At 38.8% G+C, this 19291-nt stretch overlaps 1 protein-coding gene across 1 annotated transcript in view; it reads left to right on the top strand.

Moving 5' to 3' along the window:
* MXRA5 (matrix remodeling associated 5) overlaps positions 1–19291 on the top strand; it is a 417732-nt gene that overhangs the window by 29228 nt on the left and 369213 nt on the right. The window contains exon 2 of the mRNA XM_044072449.1: positions 8538–8755. Coding sequence (XP_043928384.1) covers positions 8550–8755 — 206 coding nt within the window. The 5' untranslated portion in view covers positions 8538–8549. The remainder of the gene's footprint in view (positions 1–8537; positions 8756–19291) is intronic.

Below are 19291 nucleotides of genomic sequence, written 5' to 3'. Positions count from 1 at the left end.
GTGTACTCTGATGCTAGTACAACCCCTGACTCTCTCCCTCCGGGTCCTGCCAAACCTGATAGGTACTACAGGGTCCCGGACTCACATGTACACCTGTACAAGGCCCACTCTGCTGATCCAGAAACTATTTCCCAGGGCCCAAAAGGGGTTGCAGCTGCCACTGCTAGAAATCCTCTACCCTCTGAAAGGTAGTCCAGAGCTTTAGAGAGATGGGGTAAGAAAGTGTGTACTTCTGCAACTCTTTCAATGAGGGTATTAAATTGTCAATTTCATATGATACAGTACCAAGAGTATTTGTTAGATGAATTGCATAAGAAACTGTCTTCTTCTGAACCCCTTGATCGCAAATCCCTTCAGGATCTGGTACATAACTCCCAGCAGGTTAGTAACCATTTCTTGCAGTGTGGTTATGATGCATTGGAAGCTTCATGTAGGTCAGCTATGACAGGTGCAGTCATACGTAGGCATGCCTGGCTGAAGGAACAATCTCTGCCAGACCATGTTAAAGCTAAGCTTTTGGATGCTCCTATGGAAAAGCAAAATTATTTGGTTCCACGGCTCAGGAGGTCTTAAAGAAATTTGAAGAAAAGGCAAAATCTGTGCAAACAGTCAAAGACTTTCTGCAAGTCCAACCACTGAGATTCAGCAGAAATTGGCCTACTAAGAATTGGTCCTTTCCGGACTCAGACAGATCTCAGAGAGGCAGGAATAGGCATGCCAGAGGTAGAGGGCAAGCTAGAGGCTCCTACAGAGGCCGTCAATGGCAGCCTCCCAACCAGAGAGGTAGTGCAGGAACTACAACTGCTACACCAGGACAGACTCAATGACTTTGTTTTGACTTCGACCAGGGCTCAATTAGAAGCACCTTTGGGCGGAAAGCTTTCTTTATTTTCAAAAAATTGGCACAGCATTACAAGGGACACATGGACACTGCAAATAATAGACAAAGGATACAGGTTCCATTTCCACACATTGCCAAAAAGAAAAGGCATGCCAAACCTGCCACCAAATCAGAAGGCAGAGGCTTTGAAACAAATTTCCAACTTAATACAAATGAAAGCTATAGAAAAGGTACCTCTTTCAGAACAAGGCCAAGGATTTTACTCCAGATTATTCCTTGTTCCAAGAAAAGAAAATCAATGGAGGCCTATTCTCGACTTGTCCTCACTGAATACTTACCTCATTGTGCCAAAATTCAAAATGCTGACTCTACAGCAACTCCTTCCCATGCTGGGCAAGGGGTCTTGGCTGGTGACTCTAGACCTCAAGGAGGCATACCTGCATGTCCCTATCAGACAAAGTTGCAGAAGACACCTCAGATTTCTTGCAGGGTCAGAGCATTATCAATTCTCAGCATTGCCCTTTGGCTTATCTACTGCACCCAGAGTATTCACGAAATGCCTGGCATCAGTAATTGCACACTGCAGACTTCAGGGGATTCAAATTTACCCATATCAGGACGACTGCCTTATACAAGCGGACAGCAAGCAAACTTTGTTAAAGGACTTGGATTATGCCATCCACCTACTGCAGGCCTTGGGATATACAGTCAACATCCACAAATCAAGACTTGTTCCATCCCAAAGAATAACTTTTCTGGGTGCGGATCTAGACACAACCACCCAAATGGCCTTTCTCACAGAAGAAAAACAAAAACAACTACCGGATTACTTCAAGAATCTGACAAGACAAACTCAGCTGACTGCAAGGAAAATCCTGCAGGCCCTGGGGTACATGGCATCTTGCATTCTTCTGATTCCACAAGCAAGGCTGCATATGAGAAAATTACAATGGTACCTAAGGAGTTTATGGACTCAGCACAGTCACAGTTTAGAAGCTTTGATCCCACTCATTCCATGCCTTCAAAAGGAATTTCTGTGGTGGGCTCAAGCCTGCCAGTCGAACAGTGCGTTGCCCTTCAGCAAGCCAAGAGCCAACCAAACCATCACTACGGACACTTCAGACCAAGGTTGGGGTGCACACATGGAGGGCAGATGTATCCAAGGGCTATGGTCACAAAGAGAGCTGCACATGCACATAAACCAAAAGGAAATTCTGGCAGTGATACACGCAATCGAGGTCTTCAAACTTTTTCTTCATCAAGGCCACCTACTCATAAGGACAGACAACACCACAGTCATGTGGTACATAAACAAGCAAGGAGGCACCCATTCCTACCCTCTTTGCAGACTGGCAATGAATCTCTGGGATTTTTCCTTGAAACTCAATATACAGCTGCAGTCCCAGTTCGTGCCAGGGAAAGACAATATACTGGCAGACAGCTTAAGCAGAAATACCATGGATGCACACAAATGGATGCTGCACCCAGACATCTTCTTACTCATAACACAATCATGGGGAAGGCCGGAAATAGATCTGTTTGCCTCCCCCCACAATCATCAAGTGAAGAAATTCTGCTCAAGGACATACCACCCACAAGCATGGAAAGTGGACGCTCTCTCTTTCAGCTGGAAAACTCTAATAGTGTATGCTTTTCCACCTCTCCCATTAATTACCAAGGTCTTACTGAAGATCAGAACAGAGCAGCCCAGAGTGATTCTGATAGCTCCAAACTGGCCAAGACAGCACTGGTACCCACTGTTAAAGAGCATGTCACAGACGAAACCGTGGCCTCTCCCCCTATGGCCACTTCAACTGACACAGCACAATTTCAAGACTATGCATTCCAACCTGAAAACCTTGCAGCTAACTGCCTGGAAAATACCATGACTCCTCCTCAGGATAAGCTATCCTAGAGAGTGAAGGATATTATTATGGAAGCTCGCCGGCCTTCCACAAGGAAGGCATATTCAGCAAAATGGAAAAGATTTCACACTTGGAACACAACAAAGGGCCTAGATGCGACAGTGATGAACATGGCACATACACTGGAATATTTGGCAGAATTGTTCCACAATGGCCTGTCTTACTCTTCCATTAAGATACATGCCTCAGCAATTTCAGCAGAATACAATGTTGATCCACCTGTCTTCTCTCATCCTCTCCTGAGACAGTTTCTAAGAGGAATCAAAACATCAATCCTCCAAGGAAACCACCTCTACCTACTTGGGACCTTAACTTCGTGTTGGAAAAACTAACACTTCCTCCCTTTGAACCAGCAGCATCTGCAGATCTACAGTTTCTGTCTTGGAAAACTGCCTTCCTTCTGGCCATAACCTCAGCAAGAAGAGTATCTGAGTTACAAGCTCTAATGGCAGTACAGCCATTTCTTATCTTTCATCAGGACAGAGTTTCATTGAGAACCAATCCTACATTTATGCCAAAGGTGGTATCCAGGGTATCTTTGAACCAAGCTATTCACTTGCCTACATTCTTCCCCCAACCACAAAATAAAGGGGAGAAACTTTTGCACACCCTGGACATACAAAGAACAGTTGTGCTACTACTTGGACAGAACTAAAAGTTACAGGAAAACTGACCAGCTGTTTGTAGCATATGCTGCTGAGGCACAAGGAAAAGCAATTTCCAAACAGACAATTTCAAAATGGATAGGAAATTGAATTTGTTTTTGTTACTCCTTTCATGGAAAAACTGTGCCAGCTAACATTAGACCTCATTCCACGAGAGCCACAGCCACCTCCACAGCCTTCCTAAGAGGGGTGGCTACCAAGGACATTTTAGAAGCTGCTACATGGAGCTCCATGCATACATTTGCCAAGCATTACAATTTACCTTTATACTCCAGATCCAGAGTAGGCTTTGCTACGGCAGTCCTGCAGGGTATTTTAGCTACACCATCCTTTACTTAGTACCTCCACCCCCAGATTGGCTATGGTATTCTACCCATATGTGATGACTGCAGATGCATCCTTGAAGGATATAGTACAGTTTTGTACCTACCATAAATGTAGATGTCCGATAGGTATGCATCTGCCGTCAGGTTTACCCTCCCTCCTTCCCCTCTGTGGTATACTTATTGGGTACTTACCCCTCTTATAGCTAGCTGGGGGGATCTATTATGGTGTATTTGTTTTTATAGTACTGTGCATGTTTGGATTTGTTTTTAAAATGCATCTCTCCAAATTTTAGCCTTCCTTAGAGAGCACCTGGCATCTGGGGCAAGAAAAACTGAGGAAAATGGCGTCGGCTGATGCTTTTATACCCCAGACGCTCTGACGTCGGGGAAAGTGCGACATCAGCTGAGGCCAGACCCAGACTTTGGAATCCGGCTGACCGAAGGGCTGCCTGAGGCAGGACAACCCATATGTGATGACTGCAGATGCATACCTATCGGACATCTACATTTATGGTAGGTACAAAACTGTACTTTCTGTCTACTTTCTAATAATATTTAAAAATTGTCCCTATTTTTGGGCCTTTGTCCCCCCATTATTTGTGGCTTTGTTCAGATTTCTTCCTGTGTGTGTGTGTGTGTGTGTGTGTGTGTGTGTGTGTGTGTGTGTGTATGTGTGTGTGTGTGTATGTGTGTGTGTGAGAGAGACTGTGGGTGGCCTAATGGTTAAGGTGTTTGCCTTGCAAACACAAGGTGCAGGGTTTGAGTCTCACAAGGGATAATTGGCTAGGCTTAAAATGGCTTGTAAGGTCAGTTAGTTTAGTACTAACCTATGACCCTATATACCGCCCCCCTACATAAACATGCATACATACATTATTTATTTATTTATTTATTTAACATTTGTTTACTGGGGAAGTCCGACTGGGCAAATTTCCCCATTTTCAGTGGAGGTCCAGGGAGAAAAACTCCACATAATAACATAACAGTCAGTATTTTAAACAGTAGTGAAACAGTCAGAGAAATGATGGTAATAAATCACATAATAACATATTATCACAGATCAAGCTAGTTATAAATCTAACAGGATCACTTAGTAACACACAAATGCAGCATATATGATAGGCACTCAGATGTGTGGAGACATTTGCAGGAGTAAATTTGTCTCAGTGTTAAAACAATCAATGCAGCATTTATGATAAGCACACAGATGTCTATAGGCACTTGCACAAGTAAATGTGTCTCCGTTAAAAACAACCTTAAATTTGGTTTCAAAAAAAGCAGAATTATATGCATTTAATTCACAATGAATTTATTTTGACATTTCTGAGCTGTACATCATGCTAAACTGGGGTTTTAAAATGTAGCTGACCACTCATGATTTTCTTTTACACTTTTAAGGGCATTTTAAGCAGAAAAAGGAATACTCAGTCAGTGAATTTCATAAAAGGCAAACTTACATTTTTTTGACTAGCTATACACTGATGGATTGATACCGAAAACTTGGAATCAACAAACCTAAAAGTCACAGAAACTTTTTTTTTTTTTTTTTGTTTTTGAGAAATGTCAATGCCATCTTCACCCCTCAAAATGTGAGAGGGGGTTTCCCCTCCCTAAATGATATATACCAACTACATCATCACACCAAACCAGTCAGCCAGCTTGCATAGTATAGCACATTGTGGTGAAACACGCTGCAGCATTTAATATTTGATTGAAGCTGCTCATTGGAAAGTCTGTCAGTGGACTGTAGGTAAGCCATCATAAAATATACCTATTTATATTGGTTCATCTTAACCTATAGTAGCACTTTGATGATAACTTTTACTTGATATTTTAGCTGTAGCAGGCAAAGAAAAGCAGATGTACTAAGAATTCTATTACATACCCCAGTGCAGAGAGCATTAGAAATGAATGTGATATGCTTGCTCCCAATACAGGTTTATTAGACACTGTTAACACTGCAATGAGCTCTTACCAAAGGGTTATGGACTGTAAGGGTTATTATATTTGTGCAACTAAAGGAGTTGTTTACTTGGAAATCTATACTGCATGCCAGTCATCTTATGTTTTAAGACTGAACACACTTGAAGAAATAGGATATAAGAGCACACTCAATTAAGAAAAGGTAATTCGACAAATGTAGTATATAAATATTCTTAGCTATTTGGTAATTTTAAAAAGTTTGTATTTTTATATTGGAAGAGGTCCCACTATTTGAAAGGGATTGTGAAGAGAATTTACTACGCATGGAACTGTACTTGCAACTGTTGCTAAAACCAGCCCAATTGCCTGAGCACATTTCAGTTAACTGTATTTTACAGAAACGTTAATTGCCCTCATGGGCCATTTTAAGCCTAGCCAATTACCCCATGTGAGAATCAAACCCAGCACCTTGTGATTCTAAGATAAGCACCTTAACCATTACACCAATCTCCCACCCCCTTTTTTGTTATCTCCTACAAAGCTGACTGCTTCTCCAGATGAATTGCACAGACTCCACAGAACAGTTAAATAGCAGAATATCACAATTATCTGTAAAACTTACTCCAAAATTCAAGTCACCTAGAGCAAATCATGACAGCCATTTATAATCGCACTGTTACCAACCACAAAAACTAATATTCTTAAAAATGTAGTAATTTAATAAAAAAAGGCTGCACTAACCTGTTATCCAGCCTTCCCTTATTTCATTTGGTTTAATTGATTAGATTTTTAAATTACATATTAAAGTATAAAATATTCATGGTTTTAAGTATGGTAATTTTGATAATTTAATAATAAGAGAATTATATTTATAATTTTTTAGGAGTAAATTTATAGAGCCTGTTTTTACTGGTCAGTATGATCATGTGATAGATTTTTTTTTTCAAACAGAAGCTGATAGTATATGGCAAATTTCGATAAAGTTCTAATCTTTGAGAGAATGACATTTTTCTGTGTACAATAAACCTTTACTATCCTACTGGAGTCATTTTGCAGCATTTCTTGGTAGAAGGTTTTGACATTGCTGCTAAGTGTTCTAGTTAGTTCTTAGTTCAGTATTACCTTTTCTCCAAGGTGTGGTGATCTTGGCATTGGTAATATATATATATATATGTATAAGTTCAAGGTATGTGGGGGTTGGCCCCCACATCAGGGGATTTGTGGGGGGCTTGCCCCCCCCCGCAAAAAGAATGTTTAAATAAGAGTCATTTTTTTCTTTTAGTTTGAGGATTTTTTTCTATCTTATTTGCACTCAGCATTTTGAGTGCCAGAATTTCAAAAGGAAGCCTCAGTCTGTTTATGTCTCTCATTGGGCATGTTCTCTCCTTAATGGCTTTAAACTCTTGTGTCAATAATGCCACTATTCAGATTACTATCAATAAAATTTGCGGATTTATGAACCCCCCCCCCCATTCAGGCGTACTATTTACACTTGTTAGAGCTAAATGGCTACCAATTACTTTTAGATCCATGCTTATGTAACTTTTAAATTTAAACTTAACTATTATAGTTTATTAACAAATTAATTAAATGACATAACTTCCTCATATGATTTTTGGAACAACAATGACAAATTACCCAGTTTTTGGTACCATCAATTCTGGCAAGCTGTAGAGGAGAAATGCTTTAGGAAAACATTTTCTGACAACTAGAATTACTTACTCTATTTCATTAATGCATAGACAGATTATCCTTTGTTCAGGGAAACTGCTAATTACCAATTTTATATATAGATATAGATGGCGCTGCAATTTTAGTAATGGCTGGCTCTACATTTACCTATATTATTTCTGCTAAAATTAATTACTCTAATTCTGCTGTACTCTTTGGGGCATTATTTGTTTGTTTGTAAGCACATATTTTAATACTACTAAGCAAATGTGAATAAGATGAAATGTGTTGGTACTTTCCCTTGAATAAATGTTACCTATGGTCTATGAGTACATTTCTTTGGTACCATTTTCCTGACCTTGACTTCCTGACATATGTACAGGGGGTGATGACCTTGAGTTTGTGTCTAGTATTAATGATTTCAGTGTTATTATTGTCAGCAAGCTTATGCCGTGGAAAGAGACTAATTCATCTCGATAATCATCTTTTTATTTTCAAAGAAATGTAGCCTAATCAAAGTTGTACTGTCACAAGATGACCTCAGTGCAGTAGTTTATGCCCTGATCTCCTTAAATCTTGACTACTACATTTTATTGTTGCTAACATACATGAAACATGATCATCTTTAGCTGGATAGTGCTGCCAGGCTGCTAGAAATTCCTGCACTATTGTAGTCTTTGATCTTTTTCCTATATGGCACTATGACTTCTACCTCATGGGAGCTTTACAGTATTCCAGCATATTGGATTGATCCTGATTTTTAACTGCAACATATTTTACGTTTATGTTTACCTCTATTTATCACTTATTTGTTGTTTATTTAAAATTATCGCTGCCCCACTCAATGCACTTTTTTTTTTTTTTTTTTTTACTTTTTGTTACATGCTGGACTATAAGCACATTAACAAAACTGAAAGTGAAATATACAGAATTAATTTAAGTACAGTACATGATTTGCAGTTTCTGCATAAAGTATGAGATATTAAGGTGCATAATAGAAATCATAGCATCCTAAAATATTTTTAATTTTGTTTGTGTCCATGTCCATGTGCACTTGCATGCATGCATGTATGTGAGCATGTATTATTTTGCAAGCATTTGTTTTTTTTCTGCAAAGTATGTGACATTCTTAGATGGTATTTAAAATCTTTCCCTCTGTCTCTCTCTCCTCTTTTAACTACACAAGGTGTCTGGAAAAATGAAGAATCGTCAAACTATGGTCCACAAAGCAGGATGCTGGGCACTGTCCATGGTGCTGATTTTGACTGTAATATCCCAGAAGACAATATATGCATGCCCTCATCCTTGTGCCTGCTATGTGCCAACAGAAGTTCATTGTACTTTCAGATCATTACTATCAGTGCCAACAAGGATTCCTAAGCATGTGGAAAGAGTCAATCTGGGGTTTGTATTAAAGTTATTAACACTTTGACATTCCTGTTTAGTACAGATATGTAAATATGATGAAATTATAGTCATCAGTGAGCTAATATTCCTTGTAAAAATGAATTATGTTTTTGCATTTAATTTCTTATTTTGTGAATGTTTGTTTAAATGTCTGTTTACTATGTGAGATAAAAAAGACAAAGTACATTCAGAAATGACTTGCAAAGTCCAAAATAGCATATTTTGCTATTCTGTTAAATACTACAGTGCCCATGGAAATGACTTCTAAAAGGTACTAATGTAAATAAAGCATAAAATCTACTTAACTTCAACACATCACTGTAGCTGATAGTTGTGGATGTAATTAGAGTAATTTATGGCCTTCTACATACTATAACATTATTAAATGGAATGGATCTTCCATTGGCATAGGTAGAGCATACTGTTCAATGGAATTTGAGATAAACCCCTATAATTACTAGAGGAAGCTTACAGCATTTTGCACATCTTTTTGTAGTTTTCACATATGTGACTATTTTCTGCCAGGATTAATTGAAACACTGACAGGCCAATCTTACTTTTAGAAAAAAACACTGTTACCACATGCAGTTATTGGATAAACATAACTAGTGCATATCTCTAATAAAACACTTTTATTCTTAGTAGGAAAACCAGTACTTTGTGTTTCTGATAAGACCATAACAGTTAATAATTATTTGTTTAATATTAACATTATAGTTTAATTAATAGTCAGTCAAAATAGCCAAATCCTTAACCTTTTATGATTATTTCAATATCTGATTATACAAGGCATATGGATATGATGAAGTCCTTGCTTTAAAATGTATAACTGTTCACTTGTTAATACATTTCATATCTTTAGAAAACAGCTAACTAGTTAAGGAGCCCAAGCAATTTTGCATAAATCAGTGGTTTGTAACATTGGTGACCAAACTACCAAACGTCAGATCATCAACATACCTACAAAAGAGAATCTTTGATCAATAATCCAAAAAGTAGTCTCAAGACTGACCCTTGTGGAATCCATCCATCCATCCATCCATCCATGGATCCACAACCCTTTTTCCCTTTTTGGAATATGGGGGTCATGGTGTCACTTCATAGTGACAGTCATCCAGAGCCAAGGTTCACAGAACCAGGTGGCTAGTCCTGCCACAATTTTCTTTCATGCTACATAGTTTCAGGCATACTGACTTCTATGTCCAGTTTACAGTATCCAGTCTGAAATTCATGTCTTTGGACTGTGGGAGGAATCAAGAGTATCTGCTCCATTTTCTATTTCATCAGCACAGGGCTGTTTTTTTTTCAAGGAAAATATAGGTATGTGCCACCCTAAAACCCTAAAGTCAGAGTGTGTATCTCAAATCCTTACTGTGCTCCATTTACTAATTTATCAGCACTGGCCTATGTTATTCGTGTAGAATGATGTATGACCATACCTGTTAAGACAGCCCAGTTACATGTTAAACAGAAAAGTCTCACTTCTTATCTCACCTTTCAATACCTTTCTGCATCCCTACCTTCCAAGCTCCAAATTCCCTTGCATTGGCTGCATCTCGTAGCCGTCTTCCCCTCCTGATTTGTTTTCAGTAGTTTTAGGAGTACTGTTTGTATTGGGAATTTCCCCACCTGTCTGGTTTTAGAGGCTTTATTGTGTTACTTGTGAGGAAAACCTTTGTTTACACGTGGTTATCTGTGTTTAATAGCTTAGCGTGTTCACAGTACCATTTTCACTTTTACTTTTCTGGTGTCCTATATTTTCAGGTTTTGAAGGCACTATAGTAAAGTACTCAGCTATATCAAGATGTGTAGCTGCTGGCTGAATGCAAGGAATTAAGATCTAATCAAATATGCTCCTTAGGCACTACCTGATTTATGCATGTCAGTCTATGAAGTTAAGCTACATCAGAATCTGCATATTCCGGATATTTCTTTGGGGTGTCTGCCACAAGATGACTCTAGTAGGACTGCCTCTTGTACTGCATTCTGTTAGACCTCTTTTGATTACTTGGCCTTTCCAAGTTTCAATATTCTTGGAGTTTCCTTAATATGAGTTACACTATTAGTGTTTGTTATGCTTTCAGCATACTGTATTTTACATTAGGTTTATTTAGGTGGCTGGTACAGGGGTTGCATTTTCCTCAAGGTAGCAGTCATTTATGTCATTTAGAACTCTGTCCTTTTATTTTTCTGAAGGTGAAAATTTCAGAGATATTGATACTCCCTGTAATTTTGTATCTTAGAGCAAATCTTTTTTGAGAAACAAATTTTCCGTCTGTCCCCAGTGTTTGTCCGTATGGGTGGGCTCAAGGGAGCCCGCAGGATTTTTTGCAGGGGGGTGCAAACCCAGAGCCCCACCCACATAGCTTTCCCCGCCCCCTGCCAACACAGCCCCGCCCAAGTCCACCCACCCCAAGCCCCGCCATTCCAGTGTCCCATTACTTGGCTATTTCTCCCCATTTGCCATAGACACTGTTCAAATCTGTGTGCATACTGTTTTATGCTTTAGTTCTACAATGATTACAGGCAGTTGGATTTAATTTACAACTTTTATTTCAAACATTATAACCCAAACACTGAGACATTTACTAAACCTAAACAAAGCAATAGTCTTACAATGAGGTGGATGGACTGTGTGAAAGAAGATCTGCGACAGGCAGGCATGAGTGCTGAAGAAGGCAAGAGTGTAGCACTGAATTGAGAGAGTTGGCAACAGTTAACATGATACCCCGACCCCATGTAGACAAAAATAGGAAAAAGTGGGGCTGATGATGATGATGATCTAGTGGAAAGCATGTATAATGCACTCACTGATTCCTTCTATTGTAGGATGGAATATCAAAGTCCCTTAATAAAACTGGTTTTATGCATTCTTGCCATGAAAGCCTTATCACTCTGTGATCCTTGTTACATTTTCAGTAGATGAAAGCATCTTTCCTGATTTTTGCTGTAGCCTACATGGATGATGAATACAAATTCTCTACCATCCACCTCAAGAGACTGGCTATTGTCTTGGCTGGATGTAAGGTTATCTTTTATGAAAATGACAACTTGACCTACTTCTATGTATGACTTCTGTCCTTTCTATAAATCAAGTATCCCGAGGTACTGTATTCACTAATAATTACAGGTGGCTTTAGCTACATCACTGATATGGTTATTGCATGCAGATGCACAGAGGATGCCCGGGCTTGACATTCTACAGAAACTAAGATATAGTCAATTCATTACTCCATTTTTTTTTCTACTGGGCCTTTATGTTTTTAAAGGAGAAGCTGCACCTAACCATATGTTGTAGGACCTGGGATAAGTCTGACATGTTCAGATAATACTGTAGTACACAATGCAGTTGCTTTAGCTTACTTAGATTTTTCATGCAGTAGCCCAAGTAATTTTTTGTTAGCAGATGACCATATACTGTAATCTAGATAATGGCTTTCTACTAATATCTCACCTACACAAGGACTATTTTGCAGATATTAGTCATTAGAAAAATACATTTAATAGATGCTGTTAATAATGATCACAATGTGCCTAAATGGCATACTTTGTTCCTTGATTGCTCTATTAAATCAGTAATGAACTGCAGTGTTTGCTGTAGGCAGTGTTTCTGGCAAATCCCTTAAGGTTCTGAATAGCCTATATGTACAAGATACAGCAATAAAATGCTTCAGATTTATACAGTTTCTAACAAGTGTTAGTTGTTTAAATCAGGAGGCTGTTCAAAATGTATGACTCTCCTTCTTGATCAGGGCTATATGACCTGTAATTTCTTAAAATCGTCACCTTCTATTGCTCTGCATGTCAGCCGTGTGCAATTCAAGCAGTGACTCAGAACTTAAACAGAGGATGTTTAATAGCAAGCAGTGAAATCGTTGTTTTATTTCCCTAGTGACAAAAATCCTCATTTACATGGAGAGTCTTCTGCAGAGTCACATCGCTCAATATGACATTCACTAAGCAGTCAGGCCTGCAGGGTTTAATGATGTAGGGGGAAAGGAGGAGGTATAGAAATGACGATCTCTGTGCTTAGCACCCCATGAGGCATTCTGGGTGAGATATTCAATCAGGAGAGAGAGTGAGAGAGTGAGAGAGAGTGAGAGAATCACCTCACCAAGGATAAGCCATAGCAAGGATGGGATACACATGGTGTCAGAGCTCTCTGCTAGCTTTAAAGAGCTCCTGATGCAGCTGAGATAACTTTAGACAGAATTTAATATCCACTCATAAATGCAGCTTTGGCTTTGTGTTTTGTTTTCCAAAACATAATTCTCTTGCTCATGCTATTTTTATGTTTGCAGTGTTCTTGTCTTATTAGCTCATGCTTGCTGTTTGCTCCTGACATCATAATTTTGTTTGTTACATCAAAATGTATCAGCACTGAAATAATTAGAGTTGAAAACAAAGGTATGTAGTGTCATGTGGAGTGTAACAGCAAGCATAAAATGTACTGTGGTTATTTCTAAAACTCAGGAAATTAGAAAGAAAGCAGAAGTTCAGAATACATCATAACTTGCTTCATAATATTATTGATAAGATTGGTGGGTTCATTAAAGTCAACTTGCTCTTTGTTTCTGTTCGGTTTTGGTAACAGGATATGCCCTGTTGACACAAATAAGTAAACTGATTTACTCAGGGTCACACAGTATGAAAGTTTACAATGACAGGAGGCATACATATGCCACCAGTTTTACAGTTAAACACAATAAACATTTTGTTGCATTGTCTGCAAAACTTGGTTCATGACAAAACAGGTTAATTGCATGTAACAGCCCCTTGTTACATATTCAGAATATAATCCAAAATAACTATTGTTTAAAGATGAATGATTTCAACTTAAAACTGTAAAAAGAAACAGATATGAAATTCAGTTCATAACAACATTATCTACACAAAGTGTCATGTACTGCAGTGCAATTACAAGTCACTTAAGTTCACACTTGTTGATTTGGGTCCAGCTGGCTGGGTTTCTCTCCTATGGCCACAGGCAGTGTGCCTCCTTTAGTTCTCGTGACAGTTTTACACAATCCCTCATTCCTCCCACTGGTCATCTGTTGCAATCTTTAGCAACTCTCTGCTCTTTTCCTTGTGTTATCCTGCCTTACATAAAGAATGTAGTCGAACTTTATGGTGAAGGTTGCTAGAATGCCTATTTTATCACAGCCATTCAGAGTGTACCCTGAAGTGGAGGTGAAAGCAACTACCATGTCTTTCTTAAAATTAGACCTTCATCATCTCCCATCTCCAGTATTCCAATACTCTTTGCTGTTGAACATAATGTCGTACTTGTTTGCCAATTTTAAACAACCATCCACTAGTTTTTAACTATTTTCTGCTACTTTAAATATTTCTGTTCCTTAAACAAGCGGTTTTGTATATTTAAGTCATTAACCATCTCTTACCTTTTTCCCTGTATTGCTTTTGTTTTCAAGATTTCTGACCTCTAAGCTCCACAGATATTCATATGGACAGCTTTGAATATATTTTCAGTAAAACCTGGTGTGAAGCCTAGGTAGACCCTATCCTGCCTCAGTTTTCATCTTGGTAGGAAAAGGGACGGAAGGAGGCAACACAGCATTTCAAATATATCACAGGATTCTTTGGGAGAATCCAGGAAAATAGTGGTCTGTCATCAGGGCATACTCATCACTTTGTTTGCATATTCAAGTCTGACTTTATCTTAAATGAATTCTGGCAGTCAGTTCATAACATCATACAGATTCTACTACACGTCAAGTTGTCAACACGACCTCTGCAACAGCCCCATGTTCTCCGTTGTCGATGCCGATTGGTATTTCCAATTGGCTTCCTACAAAGTTTAAAGCTTTCTTGAAATAGCTGTACAAAGTTTAAAGCTTTCTTGAAATAGCTGTAAAAATAAGCTGTTGTATAATTATATTTGATTTCCCATCTTCACCCTCTTTGTTTCTGTTGTATTGTAAAGACCGATGATTCTTGAGATGTCTGCCCTTTTCATACTTTAACTTAGTAACTCCTCCCATTCCTGTCCTATTCTATCTGCTCCTACTACCTGCCACTTTAAGTTTATGTTGCAAAGGTTCACTGCTTAAACTAATTACACGTCAGTTACCCTCTCTTTTCTCATGTAGTGGCACTTATGTAGTCCAATACTCACTAATTTAACAATTTTACATGCTTATTTTTGAAAATTTCTGCTTTGTACTTTTATTTAATATTGTTCTATAAAGTAGCTGTAAACAGATAAAATAAAATATACACAATTTGCTTACTAGGAATATTTCTTTCCATATTTGACTACAGTAACTGAAACATAAGCAATCACCATGACATTGCTGGAAGATCAGGTAATAAAGCACAATTCTGGGTGTAGTCAGACTCAAAGGACCAACCTAGTTATCCCCAAACTATTATGGAAACAGGTAACCCCCTTACGCACAAAGCAAACACAAACTTCACTGAAGTTTGCAAGGAATTTATGACAATATCATTACTGCCCGAATCCAAAATTAGTGATATCTCAACTAGGTTAAAAATTATTTTTCCTAATTTATGACATGATCATTATTCACCATGAAGCAAACAATTTGCAAAGTTTCTTCCTCCTAGCTATACAAAATATAAGTGGTTTTATCAAACATCCTTGCAAAAACAAGAAAAATGCAACTGCTTAATGAACTCCTCCAATTATCTTGCATTATAAACTTTTGATATTTATTAAGTGGCTAAGAATATGCCATAATAAATATGGGGGTTATTGTTTGCCACCTGTACTGAATGCTGCAACCATCCAGAGTACTTCTCACTCAACAGGTATCAGCTTTCACCCCAGGAAGGACAATTACTGAACAGGAAATTTTCCATCCATATTATCTTTTTCAAATTCCACAACAAACTTGAAATATATAGAAGAAAAAAGATTAGTGATTTTGCTGAATACCAGAATTTTCGGCAATGAAACTACATTTTATCTCTAGTAAAGGTATAATAGCAAAATGCAAAAATGAAAAACTGGTTTAAGGACAAAAATTTCAAGGAACTTATTAAACATGTTTTAGACTACATTAAAGGGAGTTTGATTTTGGCAAGTAACAGTATTGTATTTTGGAAAAAAATCATCTCAATGTTTCCAAAGAGCCAATAATTTCAGCAACTTGGATACTTAGATAACACTTTGAAAATAAAGACGAATAGTAAGTCAAAAGATAAAGATTCTCTTCATTTAAATCACTGCATATATATCTATACTTACACACACACACACACACACACACACACACACACCCCTACCTTACTAAAGCTGCCCGTTTCAGTTCTCGCTCCACTAAAGCGTCCCATCTTCGTTCGGTCCCATCTTCCGTCCGTTTGGTTCCCGTTCGTTTGAAAAGGTCCCATCGTCAGTAAGGTCCTCTAAACTGTCCATTTCAACTCCCGCGCGATGATGTCACAGCAAACTTCGCGCGATGATGTCAGCACGCCTGCGACTGGATTTCTTAAAGCAGAACGCCTAAAAAAAAAAAAAAAAAAAAAAAAAACTTTTTTTTTTTAAATCAAAAGATTAACTTGTCAGCGGATTCCAGGGGGGTGCAAGTGCACCCCCTTGCACCTGCCTGCGGGCGCCCTTGGGTGGGCTGACAACTTTTGGTTGGTCAAGAATTAAGACAATAGGTGAATATGGTGCATTATGGAATATGGGGTGAGGCTACTACCCTGGGAAAGTTTTAAGTGCTGAAGAGCACTGACAGCTGGCACTAGCAGTTTTAATATTCTCTGAAGCATGAAGGTGAAGATCTGGTCACAGGCTAGTGTTATTGTGAGTACCTGTAGTTTCATTTGTAACTTTCTTTAAAATGACTTGTCAATTTGAGGTCACAACCAAACAACATTAATACCAGTGCAATAGTTTTTTCATTTTTATTTATTTTAATTCATTGTTAATCTTATTCACTCCAGTTTTATGGAGTAACACAACAGATAATAATCATGTGAAGCTGCAGTGAGACAAAAGATCATAATACAGTCTAAGTGAATGCAGTGTTATTGTGAAACATGACTGTAGTACATCCATAGTTTAAGCAGCAGATGTCTTTAGTTTAATGAACTACAATTCATTTTCTGTGTTTTCCCAGTTCTATTCATTCATTACTGGTATGCTTCATATTTATGATTTTTTCAAATGCTCTGCAAAATATATAAATGAAGTGAAAAGTATAGATTAGTTTTCTTGTACAAGGGTAAGAGGGACCTGCTTAAATATCAGAGGCAGACTGGATCACTAATTTTATTCTTTCTGGTAAAAATGAAACCACTGTAGGGTGTATAATTCAGAGATGTCCTTACATTCACTCCTGCAGTATTCCTAACTATATGGGGATTCCCTGCCGTGGACGCCTGACGTCTGGCCAGTCTTCCAAAGACTTCTGCATTTAAAAGATATGACGAATGTCACCATATGCACCCTGCATAATGTAGGGCATAAAGGTGATGTTTAGACTTACCAAAAACTGAAGTTCTTTGCCATCAGTCTGAACGTATCTTTTACACCGTCAGTCTGTTTACCTGTATCCGTTCCTTCCAGCTGAATGCATTTTTGTTCTCCAGAGACTTTCTACACCTGTTTGTTGTTTTTGCAACATAAGTGCCCCATTAGGGATTTTGTTTTTTCTTGTTTTTTTGTGTTCCTTGAGTTTAATGTCATCCAAGAAGAGTAAATGCCAGTGTGGGAGACAGATTTCTCATAGAGACTGCCATAAGTGTCTTTTTTGCTTACGTGCTTCTCATGACCATATGTCTTGCTCTATTCTTCAGACGTTTGTTCTTAAAACCCTTCACAGTAGACATTCTTCCCTTTCCTTATATCTTGAGAGCCAGCATCTTTGGCTGCTTGCTAAAGATACTGTGGAAGGAATCTCCCACCCTGAGGGTCAGCCATTAGGTAAGAGGATGAAAAAGGTATGACCTGAATCTTCTGCTGTCCAGCCTCTGCCAGGTGTTTCTTCTGAGGTTGTTATGAACTGGGAGGCTTGCCCAGCTGTGTTGTCAGATTTGTCTGCCGCAGCTGTGTTGGAGGCCATTGAGAATCCGGCTGGCAGCACATCCAAAGAGGCTTTGCAGGAGGCCATCTTGGACATTCAGAGGAACCATGGTTGATTTTTTTCTGAGGATCGTAGGCGAGTTTCTCAGTTTCTAGTTGGGGAAGAAGTTCCTGCTACTGTTTTTGACTGTTGTCCTGGATCTGAGTCTTCTCAGGATGTTCCCTTAAAAAAGACACAAAAAATATTAAACATGTTTCTTCTGCTTCTAGGTATCCACCAAGTGAGTGACAGGGTTGTACTCAGGGGTTATTTTTGACCTTAATGTCCTTAAAGCCTCCTGTTGGGATTTTGGTTCCTGTTTCTCCTTGGTCCTCTACTCCTTGTCTTAAAAGGCATAGAGGCCAGGAGTCTTCTGAGGATGAGTTGGATTCTGTTGATGAATCCCTAAGTTATTTTACTCCGATTCCTTCTCCTTTGGACAATGGGTCAGAAGATGAGGAATCTATTAGTCTTGATGTTCCTTTGGAGGAAATTTCCTTTGGGGACAAACTCTCGAGGATGATTTTTTTAAGTGGGATTGAACTCAGGTCTCTGATATCCATAAAAGCTACTATGAATTGTCACAGTTGGACTCTCCTAAGCTTGCAGCTATTCCTCCTGTCTTGGCTGCATTACTGGATGCTTTCTCTGGTGCCTTTCAGACACCTGATGCTCTCCCCCTGCTCCAAGGGTTTCTGAGGATTGTTCTTTTTTATATAAATGTCCTGCTGCTGACCCTTCAGTAGTGTCTGTAGCCTGTCATAAACCATCTCAATTGCTTCCTTCACCTAAGTTATTTCCTTCCGGCAAAGGACTGCAAAACTATGGACAGGCTGGGCAAAAAGGTTTACACTTCTGCTACCCTAGCTTTTATAGCTACTAATTATCAGACCCATATGTCTAGGTACGTGTTGACTCTTCTTTCTCAGGCCTGTCAACTTATTTCTGATTTTCCAGACTCTGAGGATAAAACTTTCCTTGCTAGGGACTTCCTCTCAAGTCGTTTGTCAATCTGTTACATGTAGTTATGATACGGTGGATGCCTCTTCTAGGGCTGCTGTTTTTACTCAGTTATGAGGTGGAATTCTTGGCTTAGGCTTCAAACTCTACCTGATGATATTAAAACTAAGGTGATGGATGCTCCTATGGATTCTAAATGTTTGTTTGGGGAACCTGCTGCTGGTTTGTTTAAGTCCCTTCAGGATAAGAGTAAGGTCTTACAGGAACTTAAACATGTCTTTGTTTCTCCTGTGCCTAAATTTCAGAGAAACTAACCTGCTAAGCCTGCCTTTGTTCATTGACAAAGGCCATCATGTCCTTCTACTAAAGGTAAGAAGAGTGGCAAATGAACTCCTCCTGCTAAGGCTACTCAGTTTTTGGGGACTCTGAAGCCTTCCTTTGTGGAAAATCCAGGTGCTGTACAATGATCAATCCCTTCCCAGTCACATTCTTCTTTCTCTTTGCCTTCTCTTTCTCTTCC

This window comes from Protopterus annectens, chromosome 5.part0, assembly GCF_019279795.1.
Source record: "Protopterus annectens isolate FY-2018-M chromosome 5.part0, PAN1.0, whole genome shotgun sequence".
NCBI lineage: Eukaryota > Metazoa > Chordata > Ceratodontiformes > Protopteridae > Protopterus > Protopterus annectens.
The sequence above is the reverse complement of the archived record's forward strand: the minus strand, read 5'-3'. Positions and strand labels throughout refer to the sequence as shown.